Source organism: Amyelois transitella, chromosome 11 (genome assembly GCF_032362555.1).
Source record: "Amyelois transitella isolate CPQ chromosome 11, ilAmyTran1.1, whole genome shotgun sequence".
NCBI lineage: Eukaryota > Metazoa > Arthropoda > Insecta > Lepidoptera > Pyralidae > Amyelois > Amyelois transitella.
In genome coordinates this window covers 3995284-4015981 of record NC_083514.1, presented here as the reverse complement: position 1 = coordinate 4015981, position 20698 = coordinate 3995284, and the positions used below count along the sequence as shown (strand labels likewise).

The 20698-nt window shown below is 34.6% G+C and overlaps 1 protein-coding gene across 1 annotated transcript in view; it reads left to right on the top strand.

Annotated features, from left to right (window-relative positions):
• The window catches only part of LOC106135163 (dual specificity protein phosphatase 22), a 33323-nt gene extending 13581 nt beyond the window's left edge, over positions 1 to 19742 (top strand). Inside the window, exons 3-9 of the mRNA XM_013335389.2 lie at positions 6446 to 6570; positions 9589 to 9760; positions 9914 to 10067; positions 11820 to 11999; positions 12628 to 12817; positions 13363 to 13498; positions 15203 to 19742. Coding sequence (XP_013190843.2) covers positions 6446 to 6570; positions 9589 to 9760; positions 9914 to 10067; positions 11820 to 11999; positions 12628 to 12817; positions 13363 to 13417 — 876 coding nt within the window. The 3' untranslated portion in view covers positions 13418 to 13498; positions 15203 to 19742. The remainder of the gene's footprint in view (positions 1 to 6445; positions 6571 to 9588; positions 9761 to 9913; positions 10068 to 11819; positions 12000 to 12627; positions 12818 to 13362; positions 13499 to 15202) is intronic.
• Positions 19743 to 20698: the final 956 nt, after the last annotated feature.

The window sequence follows — 20698 nt, the reverse complement described above, 5'->3', positions numbered from 1 at the left end:
GTTAAAAATAAATTTATTGATAGTTTCTTAAACTACTTACGCTAAAGTACATGGTTAATGTAAACAGCGCCAAATCCGCATGCTCCACAAATCAGCAACCCGCGATTGAGCTAGGAACTAACCTGTGATTACAATTCACGTGAGGCGTCATGAGGGGCCTACGGAAGTGGCTTATTAAAGAAACAATTGAAAAGAATACAGATATGTTTGATTCAGTAATTCCCAAACTAGAAATTTTCTGTATTTTGGGAATTTGTAGAAATTAGTCTGTTGACACCATATTTTGTATTTTAGAAAATAAGAATAAAAATCTTATTTCTACATAAATATATGCTCTCTACCGTCATTAAAAGGAAAATAAAAGAAAAAGAAAATGTCACAAGTGCCCATTTACAACTCAATATATTCGCATGCATGTATTGTATATGTATATTTATTTATATTTATTTTTGAAGTTTATTTTTGAAATAGCTCATAAGTTAGATAAGGTCTTCTGTTTTGGTATAATCTAGTGTTAATAACCATTGTTTAATTTTCTCTTTAATTATTCTTTTAGAATTGGGATATATATTTAATATCTTATTAACTTTATTATATATGCAGCATCCAAACACTTTAAAGTGCCGAGATGCAAAAACTGTTCTGTGGATGGGGGTAGCGCACACGAGATCCGATCTGCGTCTCCGCTCATATATAGTCGGGTCATATGGCAATTGTGTGTGTTTCCTTTGAAGGGTCATCATAATATAGATCTGTCTTACTGTTAGCACTGATGTATCGGCATAAAGTTTTGTAGAGGGATACCGATAAGGTTTTCTTGTCATAACCTTAAGAACGGCTCTTTGAGCTCTTTCCAACGGCATAATCGTGGTCTTGGCTGCACCACCCCATGCAGTAATACAGTATGCTAATAAGGACTTACAAAGTGCATTATAAACTAGCTTTAGTGTATCCAGGTCTGCGCATTTATTTAGGTTTTTAAAAATGTATATGAGTTTTCTTATTTTTGGGACTAAAGCTTTAATATGCTGTTTCCATGTTAAGAAATTATCGATTTGAACCCCCAAATACCTAACAGTACACGATCTAGTTAAAGGCAGACAGGTACAGTTTGAGAAATTATCCCCACAAGTATGCGCTTTGATACTGTATTCGTTTTCTGGAGGCAAAGTGGACGAGTTTATCGCAAAGGTTATATAATTTGTTTTGGTTGAATTTAGGGTTAGTAAGTTTGAGTCTAGCCAAGATATGATCTGGGATAATGATTTTTCAGCACGCTCAAAAGCTGTCGGCCAATTTGGAGCTTTAACGATCATAGCAGTGTCGTCTGCGTAAACGAAAATCTGGCAATGAGGGATGTGAAGCTTACATAGATCATTTATGTATATGAGAAACAAGGTTGGGCCAAGAATAGATCCCTGCGGGACACCAAATACAAGTCTTCGCTCATCACTTACCACCCCATCTATCTTTACACATTGAGTGCGATTTTGTAGGTAGTCCTCGAAAATTGAGAGGGGAAGACCGCGAATACCAATGCTTTCTAATTTTGTTACAAGCAAGGGAATCGAAACGGTGTCAAAGGCTTTGGATAGATCCAAGAACATACCAATACATCGGTGTTTACCATCCAATGCCTCAACAATCGTTTCGAGTAATGAATTGACTGCATCTTCTGTACTAATACCCCTCCTAAAACCAAACTGATTTTTTGCTAGAATATTTTTTGACTCCAAATAGTTTATCAGCCTATTGTTTAAAATCCTTTCTAAAATTTTAGAGAGAGCAGTTAGAACCGATATGGGTCTATAATTGGACACATCATCTTTATTTCCAGACTTATAGATTGGATGCACTAAAGCTTTCTTAAAAGCATCAGGAAATTTGCCAGTAGATATCGCTAATTGACAAATGTGGGTAAGCAAGGGAACAAAAACTAGTTTCGATGTCTGCAAAATACGTGCAGATATACCATCCCAGCCAATAGCGCAGTCACTGCGGAGACTTGTTATTATCGCATCTATTTCGTGTTCATCGACATCATAGAAAACCATTGAGCTTGGCTCAGGATGAGACTTCACCGTTGGGCTGTTGGGGGGCTGTCGGTTTTGTATAGCACACGCCAAGGATTTACCAACGTCCACAAAAAACTCAAAAAATGTTGTTGTATGTAGCCCGTAGTAGAGTGTGCGATGCCCTTTTTTTCAAAATCCGTCAAATGTTATCCATATCTGTCGAGTAGATTTTGCGTGAAAGTGAAACAAACAGACACTTCTACTCATCATTTTAAACTTTATCGGATATACAGTATTTGTAGGACTGAGAATAAGGGCTTAGTGTATCTCAGGAAAAAGGTATCCGTGGCATTCGCGATAAGCGAAGCCGCGGATAAAAGCTAATTAATTTATTTATAATAAGTTCACTGAACTAAGTTAACATCTAGTTACTGTATTTAAAAGAACTTGATTTTAACAAAAGTCCAAATAGAAAATTAATATAAGTAGCTATATTGTGAAACTCATCTCTGGTCAGCCATCGACCACATCGCATGGAAAGAATAATTTTATAGGAGTCCGCCTGAATTTAGAAATGCTAAAATCAAAGATATCGATATCTGCATCTACTGAAATTTGATTCTTGTATAAAGCCTATTTTCTTCATTGTTGATTCTCATTTTCTTCATTAAAGTTATTGTTAAAATTTTACACGACAAATAACCTCATATCAATTCTGAGATCGCAATCTAAACAGTTCAATAGAAAAGTTTTGATTGCTCTAGTCAGAAGTAACTCGTTTTAATAGAGATGGCGTGTTTGATCTTATTATTTATTGTAGTTCCGTGTAAAAACAAATCACTATTCTAATCCAGAATCTTGGTCAAAGGCGCACCAAAGGATCTTGTCCAGAGAGAAGAGGATGTAACTCTGGGAAAAGCGCCAGGAGGAAGAATATATTTTTTTATAATTCTTGTAAATTATCGTTAAAAATATCTCAAAAATAACACATCTACTTTAATAACTCTCACGCTTATGAAAAATAACATATGAAGCTTGTTATAGACAGTACCAATGGTCACGAGACTGAATGCTTAGTCAGTTCACGCTACGTACATCTAGCCCACAAGCTATTGTATTACATATATACATAAATTAATCACGTCTTTATCCCTTACGGGGTAGACAGAGCAAACAGTCTCACGAAGACTGATAGACCACGTTCAGCTGAGATGGGATTGAAATTCAGATAGGTGGCTAACCTGTTGCCTAAAAGAAGAATCCCAAGTTTATTAACCTATCCTTTAGAAGCCTTTTACGACATTCATTGGAAATAGATGGGAGTGGTCCTATTCTAAAGTACCGGGAACCACACGGCACGTATTATTCAACTTATCTTCAAAATTACATAAAAGGAATATCGTGTTAGTGTTTCACGACCGAAAATTGTCTGTATTTGCAGAACCAGCTTACGTAACTTTGTTTAGTCCCGATGGGAAAAGTCCCGCCATATTTTACCTGCCTGTCTAGCATTGACTATTCTAGTCTGAGATCTCACGACATGAGAACTACGTTATGCAGACGTGTTAGAGTCTGTCATTTTAATTAATTATGTGTTTCCTTAGAGTATGTACTTGCTTAATTTTCTATATCGAATAGTTGTCGTGTAGTTAGGACAGTTGCTGACAGTTATGTTTATGATTTTTTAAATGCTAAAAGCTAATGGTAATTAAAATGTTTATGTTTTCCGTGCTAAATATTCATTAAATATTTAAAAAAATTTATGTATAGATTAATAAATGGTCATACGGTTGATCCAGATGAATTTCGTTTCAAATATTAGCACTTTCATAGTCCGGTTTGCCACAAAATTGATGATGTAGGTATTCTTGTAGTGTGAGTGATGTGACATAGATATTTCATATCAAGATCTCAGACTAACAGGTTTATCAAATTCTGTGTCCCGGGTCCGCTGGGTCACACTCGATCATAACTCATCACTTATTCTATTCAAGACCAAGAGAGCACGCAACTTCATAGTTTATTCAGCAGTAAGAGTATTGTCCCATGAATTCCAACACAACCATACGAAAACATTACTGCATTGATTTATTTATACATACATACATATGGTCACGTCTATGTCCCTTGCGGGGTAGACAGAGCCAACAGTCTTGAAAAGACCGAATGGCCACGTTCAGCTATTTGGCCTAATGATAGAATTGAGATTCAAACAGTGACAGGTTGCCAGCCCATCGCCTAAAAAAGAATCCCAAGTTTGTAAGCCTATCCCTTAGTAGCCTTTTAAGACATCCATGGGAAAGAGATGGAGTGGTCCTATTTTTTTTTGTATTGGTGCCGGGAACCACACGGCATATTTATTTATATGACTTTGGTATATAATATCATATCAATTCTTCTTTTTCTTATGGCACCGTCTTCTTACGAAAGTTGGCATTCACTCTTGAAGCGTCGCTTAGAACCGAGGATGTGGGAGATATCCTTCTGCGGCCTGGCTTTCTCGTTAATTCAATTCTGTAATTGAATCAGATTTGAACAAGACTGTGCTTGTGGCTCCTCATTGATAGCTTTCAGTATCTCTACATCATTTCCCATCATTTCAGAACAGTTTCATTTACGTATTTTATGTCCATATCAATTAGTCAAAACATATGCATAAATACTTCGTTTTAATTTAATATTAATTAATTCATTACGATCTAGTTAATGTCAATTTATACATACATAATATCATGCCTCTTTCCTGGAGGGGTAGGCAGAAACTACATCTATCTTCTTACCATAATCCCATGCTTACTTCTTCCGCTTCGTACATATTCTTAATCTCTCTATGAAAGCTCGTCGATTTCGGATTCTATTGACCAGACCTTTTGCCAGAAAGTCTCCAATTGATCAAGGCATGTTCGTGTAGGACTTTGTCATTTGATGGTTTGTATTAACTGTTTAGTGAACTCCTACAGTAAAATATCTCAGTCGAGCTACACAAGAAATAAATCGACCTTAAATATCTCACTTTCCACAAAATAACCTCCCGGGGTCGTCTAAGGAAAGTTATTTTTGAATCTTTTGATTCTGGTTCCATCAGTTTTTCGTGGTATTTTTCGCTTTCATACACTTGAATGCGCGTTTTGCCTTCGTTCCGTAGTATTTGAAAGACATGTTAGTTTCTGTATTCAGACACATGAACTGCTATTATTAAGGCTTTTATAAGTTTTCTACAAACGTTTTTGAGAAGTAATACTCGTAATTTGGAAGTGATAAGGGATAGGCTTACAAACTTGGGATTCTTTATAGGCGATGGGTTAGCAACATCTCATTATTTGAATCTCAATTCTATCATTAAGCCAAATTGCTGAACGTGGCTGAATAGCCACAGAGCCAACAATCTTGAAAGACTGAATAGTCTTTCAAGACTGTTGGCTCTGTCTACCTCGCAAGGGATATAGACGTGACCATATGTATGTATGTACGACATTAGGGAATGTAAAAACAGTGATATTACGAGTATTTTTGCATTATGAGCACCATAATGTAGGTAAATTATTATTGAGCTGACTAACGTGACCTTGCCCTAGGTAATTATAAGGTGTGTTGCCCCGATGTGTCATACTAGCGTTATTATTACGATCGAATAGATAATCCAATATCCATAAATCGCAATTTTATTTTATACGTATTTTCACAGCGTTTAGTTTTAGCATTATAATGAACCTAGCTGACTGAATGTATAAGATATTTAGCTGTTATATTTATCTTATATTTATTTATATATATACTTGTTATATTTTATGATTATATCATACTAATTATTATACAACAATAGCGAGAAATTATATGTACTTATAATTGGTGTATGTTTGTTACTCTTTCGAGGAAAAATATTGAACATTTATTTACTACAGCTAGTAAATTAATTTTACATCTTATTCATCAATAAATTTTGTGTTGTTGGTTTCTTTTTACAAAGAACTTTTTTAGAAAAGAAGTTTAATTATTCGCATTAACCAATCATTTTACGAGTAACAAATAAAATTAAGAAAATACAAAACCAATATTGCATTGAAGTTAAAAGTAATCTAAAATTAAACGCGATCCCAACACTCTTGTGGTTTACTTATTAGAAAGAGGTACTCGTGAGCACTTGGAACATTGGCCGAGCACAGAGGTCGTCTGGGGACTGGCCATTCCAAGTATTTATTTTAAAGTGTATTGCAACAAAGATATTATGAATTTGAATGACATAAGGCATTCTTTACCAGTCAAGCAAACATTTTAAAGTGCATTTCACTTTTAGATACTGGTAGTAGATATGATTATGATGGAGTACAGTTCAATTGCAGATTTAGGCATTTTTAGTGTTGTTTTTTTTTTTTAAATTTGCTAGTGTTATATCTATGAGATCTGTATGTATCTGTCTTGTTTGTTATCAGGATAAACACTACTTATGCATAATGGCGTCCGACTCCCCAGACCAGAATTTGACCCAGTACTTCAGTCTCTGCAATGACTTTATACACGCCGCCAGACTACGGGATGGGAACGTCCTTATACATTGGTAAGTTCAAGCAGAATACCTTGGTACAGGTTGGTATATAAACTTTTTCATCTGGCGTTAATCCCAGTTACATCCTCACCTTTCAAGAAAGGAGCCCAGACTGCCTCTTTTGACCATAATCCTGGATAAGTCAGGTTTTTACACGAAGCGACTCCCCTGAGTCCTGTCTCCTCTACAACCTTTGCAGGAGAACCTTACAAATGTTGGATCATAATATTAATAACCAATTTGAACCTCAAGATTCATTTCAAATGTTTAGATTTAAATTAAATTGCAGTAAAGAAGCAACAATAAGCATCCAATAAAATAAATTACACAGTTACTTTTTCATTGTCTGTTCTTAAAGACGCTTGGTACAAAAATACTACAAAATATTGTTATTTAACTTTAAGTACCAATCCCTTCTGAGTGACTGAAATTCAGACAACAAATAATCTTTTGTTCTGTATATATGTAGTTTGTTGCATTGTTACTCTTATTTTAAAGGTCTTTCATTTGCAATGATACAATTCCGCCTATTCCCTTAGAGTTCTTTCATCTATCCCTGCATTCTTTTGCTTCATTTACATGCATTACATATATATTTTTAAGCAAACTCTTCAGTTTATGGACCTTGATCTTCATGACCTAAATCTTCTATAATATTTGTCATTGTACATCTGTCACAGAATCGCGGCTCACAAATAGTAGTTATCTACTCTTGCCATGTATACAGATAAAAAAATCGGGAATATCCCTGTTTATCCTTAAAAATACTACCTTCAAAATAACGTAACATAATCTACTGAAGCCTTTCATTCATCCCGGCTCCTCTGAGGCTTTTGTTTTACGAGACAACGTGGCTTTATTAAAAGCCTGTAATACCTTACCGACACGAGCCGATACGGGTATAAATAGAAGGTAAATCACGGCACAGCCAATATTATTAGGAGGAATTAACGCTTATTATCTTTTTAACTATTAGAAGCAATATGATCTTTTCGTTTTTTAAATAATTATATTGTAATAAATTACAGCTTCCAACTATTTAAAATACGATTTGTAAGTCAGACTTAATATAATTTTGAAAGACTTTCAGACAAAATTAAAGATTTGTTTATAAAGTTTACTTAGAATTTTCCAATTAATAATTAAATATTTTTTTTGTTTCTGTAAATTAAATAACTTAAATCTTTTTTCTTATATTTAGGACCTAACTCTTGTCGTTAGAGTTAAGTAGAGCGCCTTACATTTATTTCTCAATGAACATCCGTCGGTACTAGAATTTTATAGAAATCATATTTTGTGTGTATTTTTTTTTATGTAAAATACATCAAATAATCATAAACTAATATGTTTAAAGTATGGATATTCATATAAAACCTGTATATAATACATACAATAGCACTATAATATGCTCGTACCTACTACACATAGGCTCGTAGGGCTCCTGCAAGATGCTCAGTGGCCTGATTTCGCCGGTCGATGTGATTAGCCACGGAACAGAACGCCTTTTGAGTTAAATCGTCCAATATCATATCGGCTTTATTTGATTCGGATTTGTATATAATAAACATATACAATTATTATTGTTTTATATGCATATGCTTACTTTTCAGCATAACAGATTTAAATGCGCTTTTCATTGGCCTTCAGATACATACATACGTATAGTCACTCTTGATCCCTTACGGGGTAGACAAAAGTCAAAAGTCTGGGAAAACTGAAAGGTCACGTTAAGCATATGGCTTGATGATGGGCTTGAGATTTAAATAGAGAGAGTGAGAGAGAGAGTCGTCTGGTTGTAAAATATTACTGCTTTATTTCTTTCCCGTGGATGTCGTGAGAGACGCCAAATGGAATGAATCAGTGTAGCCATAATTGGCAATCCAACGGGGGTTAGGTTCCCCTGCAAAGGTTGCGGAGGTCATATAGGAGTTGCTCCGTGTAAAAACCTGACCCACCCAATCCAGGATCATGATCGTTAAAGCGCACCCCGGGCTCCACTCCAGACTGGTGAGGGTGCAACCGGGACTATAGCCAGGAGGAAGAGGACAAGTGTCCTCTGTGGCGCAGCGGCAGTACGCTTGTCTGTAACACCGGAGGTCCCGGGTTCGAATCCCGGCCAAAGCATGATGAGAAAAGAACTTTTTCTGATTGGCCTGGGTCTTGGATGTTTATCTTATAAGTATTTATTATAAAATATAGTATCGTTGAGTTAGTATCTCGTTACACAAGTTTCGAACTTACTTCGAGGCTAACTCAATCTGTGTAATTTGTCCCGTATACCTACATATGTATACATTAGTGTTAGAATAGCTCCAGTAAAATAAAAAGCCCTATATTTATATGAAAAGAAATTGCGAAAACCTTAAAGACGCCTATTTAATTACTGTTATTTTTCCTTCGTATATTTTGCTCTGATGAAACATGACACCTTTTAGCCTTATTAAATTTTTACTGAGGTATATTTTTTATAAATATAAATTGACGAGATTACTACAGATTTTTCTGTTTGCATAATTTCGTCAACAGAAAATAATATTAAATACAATTAAACTTAGGATAAAAATTATGTCTTTACCTTTGCTGGTGGCTGAATTCTGGCTGCGATCAAGTAAATAACTTAATGTAATATAATGTAATGTCATTAACGTGCAATTATTGATAAAACTACTTTCTGCCTCATAGCTTACTTCCTTAAATCATTTAGTTATTCCTTATATCTACTACTATTTAAATTAAGTCGTATAAAACATTTATACTTTTAAAAGTTTTATATACTCTTTAAAGGTTTTTTTTTAAAGAAAAATCTCTTTATTTCCATTTTTAACTTAAAACGCGGCTACATTTAATGTACACAACTGACATAACTTTCAACATACAACCAGACAGTATAATATCTAAAATTTAACATAGCGGTAGTGACATAACTTAGGCGAGTAAAAAGTTTTTGCAATTCCCCACTAGAGCAAAGTCGCAGGAAAAGTTATTTATTTCGAAGTTGAAACATTAACGACAAAGTTTATTCTCCATCAGCTTGGCCGGCATGTCGCGCAGCGTGACTGTAGCAGTCGCGTACATCATGTCGGTGACACCCCTGACGTGGCGGGAGGCGTTGAAGGTGGTACGAGCGGGCCGCGCTGTCGCCAACCCTAACTTCGGCTTCCAAAGACAATTGCAGGACTTTGAAGCCTATAAACTTGTTGAGGTAGATAAATTTAGAACATTTAGAACAGATAGGTATTTCCTAAAATGTAGTCTAGAGTTCTAGAATTATCCCAAAAAAAAAAAGCAATCTAATTACGTGCTTGCATTTTTTCAAATACCTTTCTAACTTACTTCTCACGTATTGTTTTACCAGGAAAGAAGAAGATTAAAGGAGCGGTACCCGTCCTTGGCTTTGGCGGACCGAGACCTGTCGGAATGCAAGGTCATGCTGGACTCGTATCAGACCATGCTCAGTGAGAGGACGATATGCGAGGGAAAATGCACCATGGGGAGGCAGTGCCCCACAGGTAAACTCAAGACACTCGAATTTGTTTTATTTAGATTAATTATCGGGAGAAATAATTTCGAAGGAGGTTAACCTTGGCATCGGAATTTTGCATCATGCTAGATCTGGGAATGCAATGTGAAATCATAGTTATCAAGTTAGCATTACAAGGACAGATAAATAAAGTTTCGCTTAGTGTGAAAACTATGAGGAAAGAAAATGCACCAAGGACCCTAGGAACACTCAAACTGAAAACGTTTTTAGAAGAATAATAATAAACCGACACTATTATTACAGTAAGAGTAAAATCAAAAGTTGTAACTGCAATATCCAACTACGAGTGTCCGTACGAGTAGTTGATGGCTAAGTTAGAGTAATTGTTGCAGTAAAGAATTTTACATTGTATTTTACCTCATCTCGACTGACTGGCGTCAAAGTTTATTACTTAAAGTGTAACCTAAAATATCGCAGGTGATTTGAACTCAAAGAAGAGCACAAAGTAGCTATTCGTGGCACGTGTCGGAGACATAGAGACATGTGCCGTTATTACAAAGTCTCAGTTCTTGTAGAAAACTGCGATCTTTCACATCAAATTTTTCCGGGACATAGGTATATATTAGTTAAATTTGTTAAACTCGAGCGGCTTTGTCATCTTATTTTATGAATGCCAATAAAGTAATAGTCTCGTCTATGTTATGAATGTTAATAGAAATTTATTTGTTACTATTACGCTTAACAAAATAATCTAAGTACTTTAGATTTCGCGTAAACACAGAGCACCTACTAGCTTTACCTATTAGCTCGTAGCACTTTGACTTGGTATCGTAGCATTTCCTACTCGTTACTATGATCGAAAATATTTTAAAAATTTTAACTTTAAATGAGAAAAAGTTTAAATAATTTAAAAAAATATTTTATTTTCCTGACAGTATCATATAGAATATGCGCTTATCAGTCGCTCTTTCTGTCTTGCTGGGTCAATTAAAGGCGTGCCTACATGTTTGTACAACTATGATTTAATTAGGTACTACGTATGTGATGATGACAGTCGATAACCTAACAACATTACCTACATCACAACGTCCATTCGATTCCAGGAATCGTTCGATCATTTCAGGGTGGTCTAATTACAGTCGGCTGTTTGTACAAGCCAACAATGGATGAGGTAATGTCTATGAATAACCAATTATGATGTAATTACTGAATTCTAAAATTGTAACTGTTCTTTAAATAATGATCTTAATTCCATCATTAAGCCTTGCAGTTGATTGTGACCTTCCAGTTTTTTTTACCTCGTACGGGATAAAAACGTGATATTATGGGTGTATGTTAAATGAATGATATTCATGAAATTATTTTTATCATTTTGCATGTTGTAGCAACCCTTGTAAACGGAAAAACAAATAAAACAATCGGTTATGTCGCGAATAAAAAAGTGCCTTTTCTCTTTCGTGGCATGTTTCTCACAGATGACATTTAATAAAAGGAAAGTTGTGAGCTTGTCTCGGCTTTCGAATAAATCTTAACGTCCTCAGAAAATAGTCATGAGATTAAAGTTATATTGCATTTAAAGGAAGGAACAACTGATGCAAAAAAATTGATGTAAGGTCGTTTTCTCTGCAGAGGGCTACTATTTTCTAACTTGAAATTTGTCGCTGTATTTTCGCTATAACAATAATGTTATTGAAGTTGTTATTGCCGTTGATTTCTTGTATCTTGATATGTCACTAAGTCAGACAATCAGTTTCCAAAATAAAAAAAACGTTTTTCACAGGCGTCTGCAGAACAGGGTCGAAGCGCCAACCACGGCCGCGCAAACCTTCTGTTCCTAACGCTGGCGTCGAACCCAATGTCGGGGGATTGAGAAGATCTCCTTCCACTCTGTCCACCACCTCCACTGCGTCAGGGTACAGGCCTCGGTCCTCACCCGCGGGGCTGTACAGTTATACAGGGGGTGAGTACTCTTGAGAACAATTCCTTAGATTCTACTTTGAATGTGTTAACCACCTTCACAGCGTCAGTTCTTGAGAACATTTCCTTAGATTTAACTATGAAAGTTGACTACTCTGCTATCAAGAATAACTCTACCAAACTTTTCGTTAGGTATACGAGCCGAATCAGGGGTCGCAGCTCTCGCCTTTGTTTTCTCTAACAACCTGCTTACTCGACTCGATACAAATATCTCTCTTAATTTGGCCTGTATAAAAACCAATCTCAGAGAGAGGAGATATCCTTCCACACTATTCACCACCTCGGCGTCAGGGTACAGGTCGTCAACCGCGGGGCTGTACAGCTAAACTCTTGAGAACATAGGTTTGTGACTGAAAGTGTGATACGGAATATGTGTGCACGGAAACAAATATCAGATGGTTGACGGGATCTCCTTCCACTCTGTCCACAGACAGGTCTACGAATTAGTTTAATTATAAAGTTACTATGTGTTAATTCCGATTGCGTCCGATGTTATAGAGAGAAGCCGCGGCATGTCAGGTTTTAACATTAACATGAACAGCGAAATCCGCCTGACGTCCGGAACTTTTGCAGGGGAACCTGAGCCATATTGGTTCACGTTTTTGTTTTAGCTCCGTCGCGGCCGACCCGTTCAGCATCAGGTCTGAGCATGACCCGGGTGATGGACCCGGTCGGCGGAGGCTCCGCCATGGCGGTCGGCGGCACGGAGTTCTCCCGCCGCCGCGCCGCCTCCGCGCCCGCCACCCCCGCGCTCTCCCCCGCTTCCTCGCCGCCCGGCTCGCCACATAGGGCTCAGCACAGGTGCATTTTTTTTTTTTAGAGGTTTTGATATTTAGCACGGAGTATGGGAGCCTTTCAATAGAATAAGTTGTTACATTTTGAATTTGTTTTTTTGACATAATTTTGTAACTCATAGCGTAGTATATTAGGATACTCACGAATTTGAACAGGCATTTGTCCACGTTTCATCAATGTTCTTTAACAAAACTATATTAAGTTTAAAGAAATAGAGAAACAAGACATAAGCCTTATCCATAGGACATAATATTCAGATTTTTTGGCCTTATCAAATTTTGTGAATAGTCCCTAATTCATCCTCTTTACGAATCGAATCTCTCTTCAATGTGCATCCAATAATAGTTAATGATCACCGTTCCACCTTTATAGCACACAAGCTTAATATAAGTTACCGCATAAATAATCATCGTATAAACATTTTTTACGTAAAAACATTTTGTTAATGGCTCAGTTGATTCATAGCTTGCCAACCACGCCGTTAGCACATTAATCATCCATTACTTCGCTTGACATTTTTGTTCACTAAGCTCTTTGTTTTCCCACGCTAGGGGTGGCTGCTCCTGGATTATACCCTCAGTGACCTGGGACCCGGATTCCGTGTAGTGTCAACCCTGAAGACAATACCGCAGAAATAAATAACACTTGCATTATGGCTCAAGTTCCTATAATCACCCTCATTTCAAGGTTATTCTTTTGTTTTGTTCAAATTCAAATTCAAATTCAAACTTTTATTTGCATAATATGAGTACAACAAGGTCTTAAATATAATGTATAACAGATCTTCATATTTACCCTTTCGGGTGTTGCAAACATTTTTATGTATTAGTAGACATACAAACTTATACATAAAGGTACCTACTTAGTATCACATTATAATTTTAAATCTAATTAGAATTGTTTAAACCTAGTATTGCACAATTTATATTTATCTGTTAATAGGTGCTTATTTATTATAGTTGCCAACAACAACGATTTTCTTTCATGCCAGTTTCAATAAGTATTGAAGTAAAAAATTTGCTATTTTTATAAGAGACTTGTAGGTTTGTTAGTACTGAAATAGCGTGTGTAAATGTAAAATTGAAAACCTGGATTTTTGAAAATAGAAAGTTTTGTATTATTCATAGGTAAGTAAGGAAAAAATCAAACGCAAGTCTATAATGCTTTTATAGGAAAAAAATCGAATTACTTTTTATTTTATCCAATTATTCTTATGTAAAAAACATAATTGAATTTTGAAGTAATCTTCGATTTTCGGAATAATAAAATAAATTCTGTAAAATGTAAATCACGTCCCAAAATGAAAAGCTTCTCTAAAAAAAATATATTGTTCTTCTCAAATAAGTATTTTCTTTCCCACTGTATAGTTCCAAACCGATGCTATCTATTTCCTACGTCCTTTGTTCACAAAGATATCTCCGATCTAAGCATGTCTCCTCTAAATGGCTAGCCTGAGATAAGTCGGAAACATTCCCATTTTGCCCGCGCCTTCGTGCTGGAATGTGAGTCAAGGGCTTTCTTTGACACAGCTGTTCGTGACACTAGTGCTCTAGAATGTGCAGTTAATTTTATAAAATGGAAATTTTAAAGTAATTGGCTTTTTAGCGAGCCATGCTTGTGTTAATAATTCCAACGTTGTTCACTGTTAGATAAGTCGATTTTTGAGGTTATTTAATTTGATGAATATTCAATTGTAAATTAAAATTCGACGAACAGCTTTTAGGAAATAGACAGGTCGCATTTAAGACTGTATGAAGGTTGCAGTTCTTCATATATTCTTAATCTGCTACTTTAACGATGATTTATCAAAGTAAAATGATTGTCAATCAAAAACCGTAAATAAAGAACCGTGTAATTAGTCGTTAGAATGACATTAGTAGCAAGGTATTTAAAAGTTCGCGTGATTAGAGGGCGACGAACCCCATTTCGGCTTTTCACCACCACCGCCCTTTTGTATTATTATTTCGATCATTACGCGCCTTTATCTACCGGCGTCATAGTGACGTTGCGTTTTTTTTTATTCAACGCCTCAGGCGCGTTTTCAACAGCGATAATACCGTAGCTCAGATATATTGATAGTAGAACACGTAGAAATTGCTACATAGGCCTGATAGTGTTTCGTCTCGTAGGAGATACAATCAACTGCTACGACGTCGTAGCAATGCGTACCGTTGCCGTAGAATTTGCTACGAGAGATTTTAGCCCAGTTTTTTGTTTTTACAAATCATCTTTTTTTTCGCTCATTGCATGATTCGAATCAGTGACTGTTACCGTTTATTTTTAATTGTCAGTGAATATGAATAAATTATTTAACAAAATATTAAAAGTGCCTTCAACTTCCTAACTTAATATATATTTTGAGTGTTTTTAACTTAAATTATATTTTTTCAGATCACGCGCCGCTCAACGATGTTCGTAGCAGGCGAGCTCTCGGCGTCCATCCGCTATCCGCCCAATGTCGCCCGCGCACAAACTTGAACGTTGAAAGGTTATAAAGGTTTATATGAACACACCTTTATGTTCTGATTGGGCAAGCTCTTTATAAGATGGATGTAGATGCCGTTGTGACATCTTTTAGACTACACAAGGTCAGTGTTGGATGATAAAGTTTTGATGGAATATATGATATAAACACACCTTTATGGTACTCGTATCAATTGGCTCGGTCCTTACAAAATGGATGTTAATTGAATGATGCTATGCGCTTCGAACTGCGAAATATTCTATACAAAATGCATATAAACTTAGCGTTGAACGAAACGTTCTAAAGGAGAACAAATCTTTGTTTTGAATGAGATCTTTAGGAAATGTCGGAAGACGATGCGCTTTATATTGTAAATCTTCTATACAAAGTGGAATTTTAGCCGATATGTATTCGGCATAGATTGTTATTGTATTGAGAATAAATTGAAAAATACGGACAATTTTAAAGTTATTTTAACGTTGTCGAAAACGAAAATTGGTCGTGCGCATAAACTAGGTATTATGCATTTCTAAATTATAAAATTATTTGTAAGCGCACATTTCTATTGTTTTGACTAGTTGCAATATTGAAGTCGGTTTTTCGATGATGAATACAAAATTTTAAAAAAAAAGTGCAGTTTTTACAACATCATTGGGAATATGCTGCAGTTGTATGGATAACATTCTCATTTTATTACGTCATGTGACTGACGTAAGTAACATCGAAACGAGTTCAAAATCAAATACTTTCGTTTCCTGAAGCCATTACGCGCTTGACATTTCGCTCTGCTTGGCCCGCAATGTGTCATTTTTGATGGCGTCACATGTCAAGCAAGGATACGGATATAATATAAATAAGTAGCACCGCTCATCAACGAAAATGCTAGTCTCATTTCTCCATATCTGTAATTTTACAGTGGCTGTGGGCTACGATTAGGGTTAATATAGTTGTTTATGAATGTGAGTGAAGCGAAAGAAGTATGCAGGAACAGCGGCAAGTGGAAATATGAAGTCTCTGCCTGCTCGTCCTGGAAAGAGCCGTGATTTTATGTACGAGTATGTAGTTGTTAAAAAACAAAATAATGATTGAATAACGGCTGTTTTACCTTGATGGAAATATAAAAACTTATTTTCTGAAAGTACAAATACCTACATAATTATTTATTTTGGTACGTCAAAATACGAACTATTGAAAATTCGGGTACTTAAATATAAAAAATATATTTTATTACTGGTCGGAAACATATCGAACATTAAGTAAAACAATGTATCAATTAGTTTTTATATTTCCGAACAAGTTGCATTAAGTAATTATTATATAAAGTATTTATAAATACGTATAAACATTATAAATATTACCGAGAAAATGTCTTATTGTTGAATTCAATTAATATTAAAATCAAGTTATGGAAGCAAAAGTACAACGTGCAAAGTATCTAAATAAATGGAGATAATTTATAAAAGGAAATATTTATTTATAAGGTACGACGGCAAAAGTTAGAATTGTAAGGAATGATATAAAATTCTAAAGTCTGGCTGGTACAGATTACTTAGTCTTTAAGGTTTCTACTCTCCAATAATGTAGCTGTATTTTCGGCGTCACTCAGTACAACAATAAGGTAGGTTTGTCTCGTGTCAATCAAATAGTGAACATTGAATTTTAGAAATATCCCATGTAGTAATGAAACCTTGATCATTAAGCACCGTAAGTTTTGGCTGTGCTTTTTTGATAAAATGTAATAAAAACATTTTTAATCAGATAATTCACCACACCCAATCTTAACCCACATGATAAGTAAAATTATCAATAGAACAATTCGTATTTTAATCATCTATTATCCAAATATTTTGTATTGTGCTTTCATCTCAAGCTTGAATAAGTATTTAGAAAATACGTGAACGCTTGGTTACTCATTCTTAAAAGCTTTTGAATAGAGCAAAAACAGCTCTTTTATATCGGATGGTGGGTACAATCAGGGGCAGATAAAGCTAACCTCTTCGCCATATTAAGTGGTCAGTCAAGGTTAATCTGCTCCCGAAAGTACATACATTTGTTGGCAGAATGAGGGCTGGTCCCCATATTTACATGGCTGTCCATGTAATGCCTTATCGTTAGCGTTTCGAGACGGTTCTGAACATTATATTGTTCCAATTATCGCGTAGATGATCTAGCTTTGTAGTTAAACCTATGAACTCACTAGCGGCGAACCTAAACCTTTATTTGGCACGTAAAGTCAACTATTCATTCACCTGCTTATACATTTTGTCATTTGATACCCTCATACGTATGTAAGAACTTCGTGCAGACGCAAGTAAGACGTCTAAGAAAGTAACTTGTTTTCTCTTTCATCTCTGTGCCGTATCTTCTATCTTTGTCTTTGGCTAGCGACAATCAAAAGACGCTTATGACCTAAAGCTATTTGCATAAATACAGCTAAAAGGAAAACGCATTTTTGCTCAAATTGAAAACAAAATCCGTTCCTAACACCGCACAATTTTTTTTAGGCTGCACTTGTAATTATGACATTCATGTGCTCACTTCATTCTAGCTATATTGACTTCACAAGTCTAGGGTTGAACTATGTTGTGAAATTTTGCATATCTTTCTCTTTTTCACTTTTACGAGGCTTAGCCTGTTAGAAATTGTGATTTAGATGCCTTTAGCACGGTGGCATTTGTAGCAATTAGTGGATATCAGTAGGTTGTTGGGATGAGATGTAGAAGCTTGAAAAAAAAATATTAAAAATTGAAGTACTTTAAATTAATATACATTTAAAGTACTTAAAAGTATATAGGTACTATCCCTGGGACTTAGCTCCGTGGATATTTCCAAAAAACATTCTTAAACTGATCTTTATAGGATGTGAAAATGATATGAATAACATGTTTAAAATACTAAAAAACTAACAGCTCCGCTTTGTGAAAGTTCAAACAAAGCATAATGCGATATGATTCAAGACTGCAAGTCATCCCAACAAGTCTAAATTAATTTCCAATATAATTATATAAGACGCTGCCACTGTAGCTTTGTTATGAAAATCTCTATAATTAAGTATTATCTAAGTATGTACATATAAAACATTATTTTCTACATCTGATAAAATGTCTTCGCGATCTACAACATAAATAACGGTAGGTACATCATTTCTCTTAGTTCATCAATTGTTCCTCGTTGTATTTATAATATCTGCAATCGTAGCAAAACTATTTCTGTTTCGGTTTATTTTATGACGCGAAACGGGACAGCGATAGTTTTTTGCACAAACGGCGTCGGCGCCATGCTACGGGGGCAGAATAATACAAACGAAAATATTTTAATGTAAGTTAACATTTGAGAAAATATTATCTTTGTCATGAAATTAAAATTTCTTACCCTAAAGTATGGTATAAATTTACTTAGTAAGTACCTACTAAGTGAACCCTTTTTTTTTAATATTCATTTTAAATGGTTAGAAAATGCATCTTGCCAATCAAGTATGTAACATAACTTACTTATGATGTAGTTTGTGAAGACTTTTGAAAGTACTAATAAACTATCGTAGTTACAACATGAATGATTTTAATTTTTCGAAAAGTTTTAAAATGTAATTTTTTTGCATAACCGAATTCGAAAATGTATCAAACACTTTTCCATCTCAGTAATGACAATATTTTATGAAATGTTTAATAAAAGCACTATTTTGTCAAAATGTTATTTTTTGTTAGACATGAAAAAAATATTTTAGATTACTTATCTACAGGTGAACATTTTACGAAACGAAATGATATTATATATAAGATCACATTTTAATGTTCTTAAAATATATATATGGAAATATTCATAAAAAAAACCATTGATATCGAAAACAAACGAGGTACAATTATGTTTACATACCTCGTGTAGATACGAGGCCTGTTCACTTATATTCCTTCTTAATTAAAATCCGGATATTTTGTTTTCTAAACGTTTATGTTCTGGATTTTTTCATTATGTTTATGTCAATTTGATTTTATACAGAACATGTAAAAAAAATTGTAAGTTGACTTTATCTCCCGAATACTCCGTAGAAATCAGTAAACAAAAACTTTAATATTAGGGAAAAGTCTTGGGTCTTTTCTAGAGCATTTTTTGGAACGTCATTGTCAATTTGTAATCAGTTAACATTCAGAGACTATTAGTTCTATAATGATATAAAATTGTTTAAGATCGCCCGGGAATCGGTAGTTTTCTTAAAACCTTTTTGATTTGCACTATGAAGGATTATTTGATATTTACTCACCTACTTATTGTATTTTGTTATTATTATTGTTTATCCTGAAATATGTTTGGACAATTTACTGTACTTTATTACACTTTCCTACATTTGTTCGTTCAAATTAAAGCTTCTGATTTGTATTATAGTGTTAAATCATAATGTTAACGTTTGAAACCGATAACGACGAAGCAATAATGCAAACTTTGTGATCTATAGACATTTGGAAGTCAAAATGGTTTAATAATGTGTATATTTTGAAATAAAAAATAAAAATAAATAGCGTTTTATTTGTTGTCATTGCAATTCCTCCGGTCCTAAAAATCTGGTGATTTAATATATATTAGGTATGTCATCTTACCTACATACACGAACACCACCACCACTACCAAAAATGATTAACATACCTACATAGATAAACATTTCCACCCTTTTTTTGCGGATAAAACATGGGAACAGTTTGTTTCGAAAATAAACAAGCATTATCAATATTGTTCTTTATTTAGGTATGTAGTACTTACAATTGGAGCTAAAACATTTTAATAGTAATTAATCTCTAACGTATTTATATCATAACCTTTATAACAATGATCCAGACGAAAACTGCTCTATTTATGGTTCCTCTCAATTACAAAAATAATTTTCTTTATAGTCAGGAATGGAACAAAACTCTCAGTTATCCTACTTTTTCAAAACAGGAAAGCGACCATTTATGTCTTTGCTTAGTACCTATTAAATTCTTATTATGTAACGAAATATTAATCAATCTATCTTTTCGTAAGCAGAAGCATAATTATTTTTACAAAAATATGTAGATGCCATTACTTACAGTTACTTAGTACCAATCGAAAATAATTGCACATTACCCCTGGGATATGAATATCCTAAAGAAGTCGTTATGCAACGCTTTTCGCTGAGTACGGTAAAATTACTACTTGTTACTTGTCCAATACTTTCACTGAATCCTGTTCGTCCCAAAATAATAACAGATTATGGCATGTCAGCTCTGTTAATTCACATATGTACTATTAACAAAAGTTTTAATTAAACTTAATGCAGATAATTAATTTATATACTATACTTTTAAAAATTTAATTTTTTTGCACTACTCACATTAATCAAAGTAAGATTGGCAAGGAGTTTAATAAGCATTCAAAACACGTATTTTTTTTTAAATAGTTTTAACAAATAA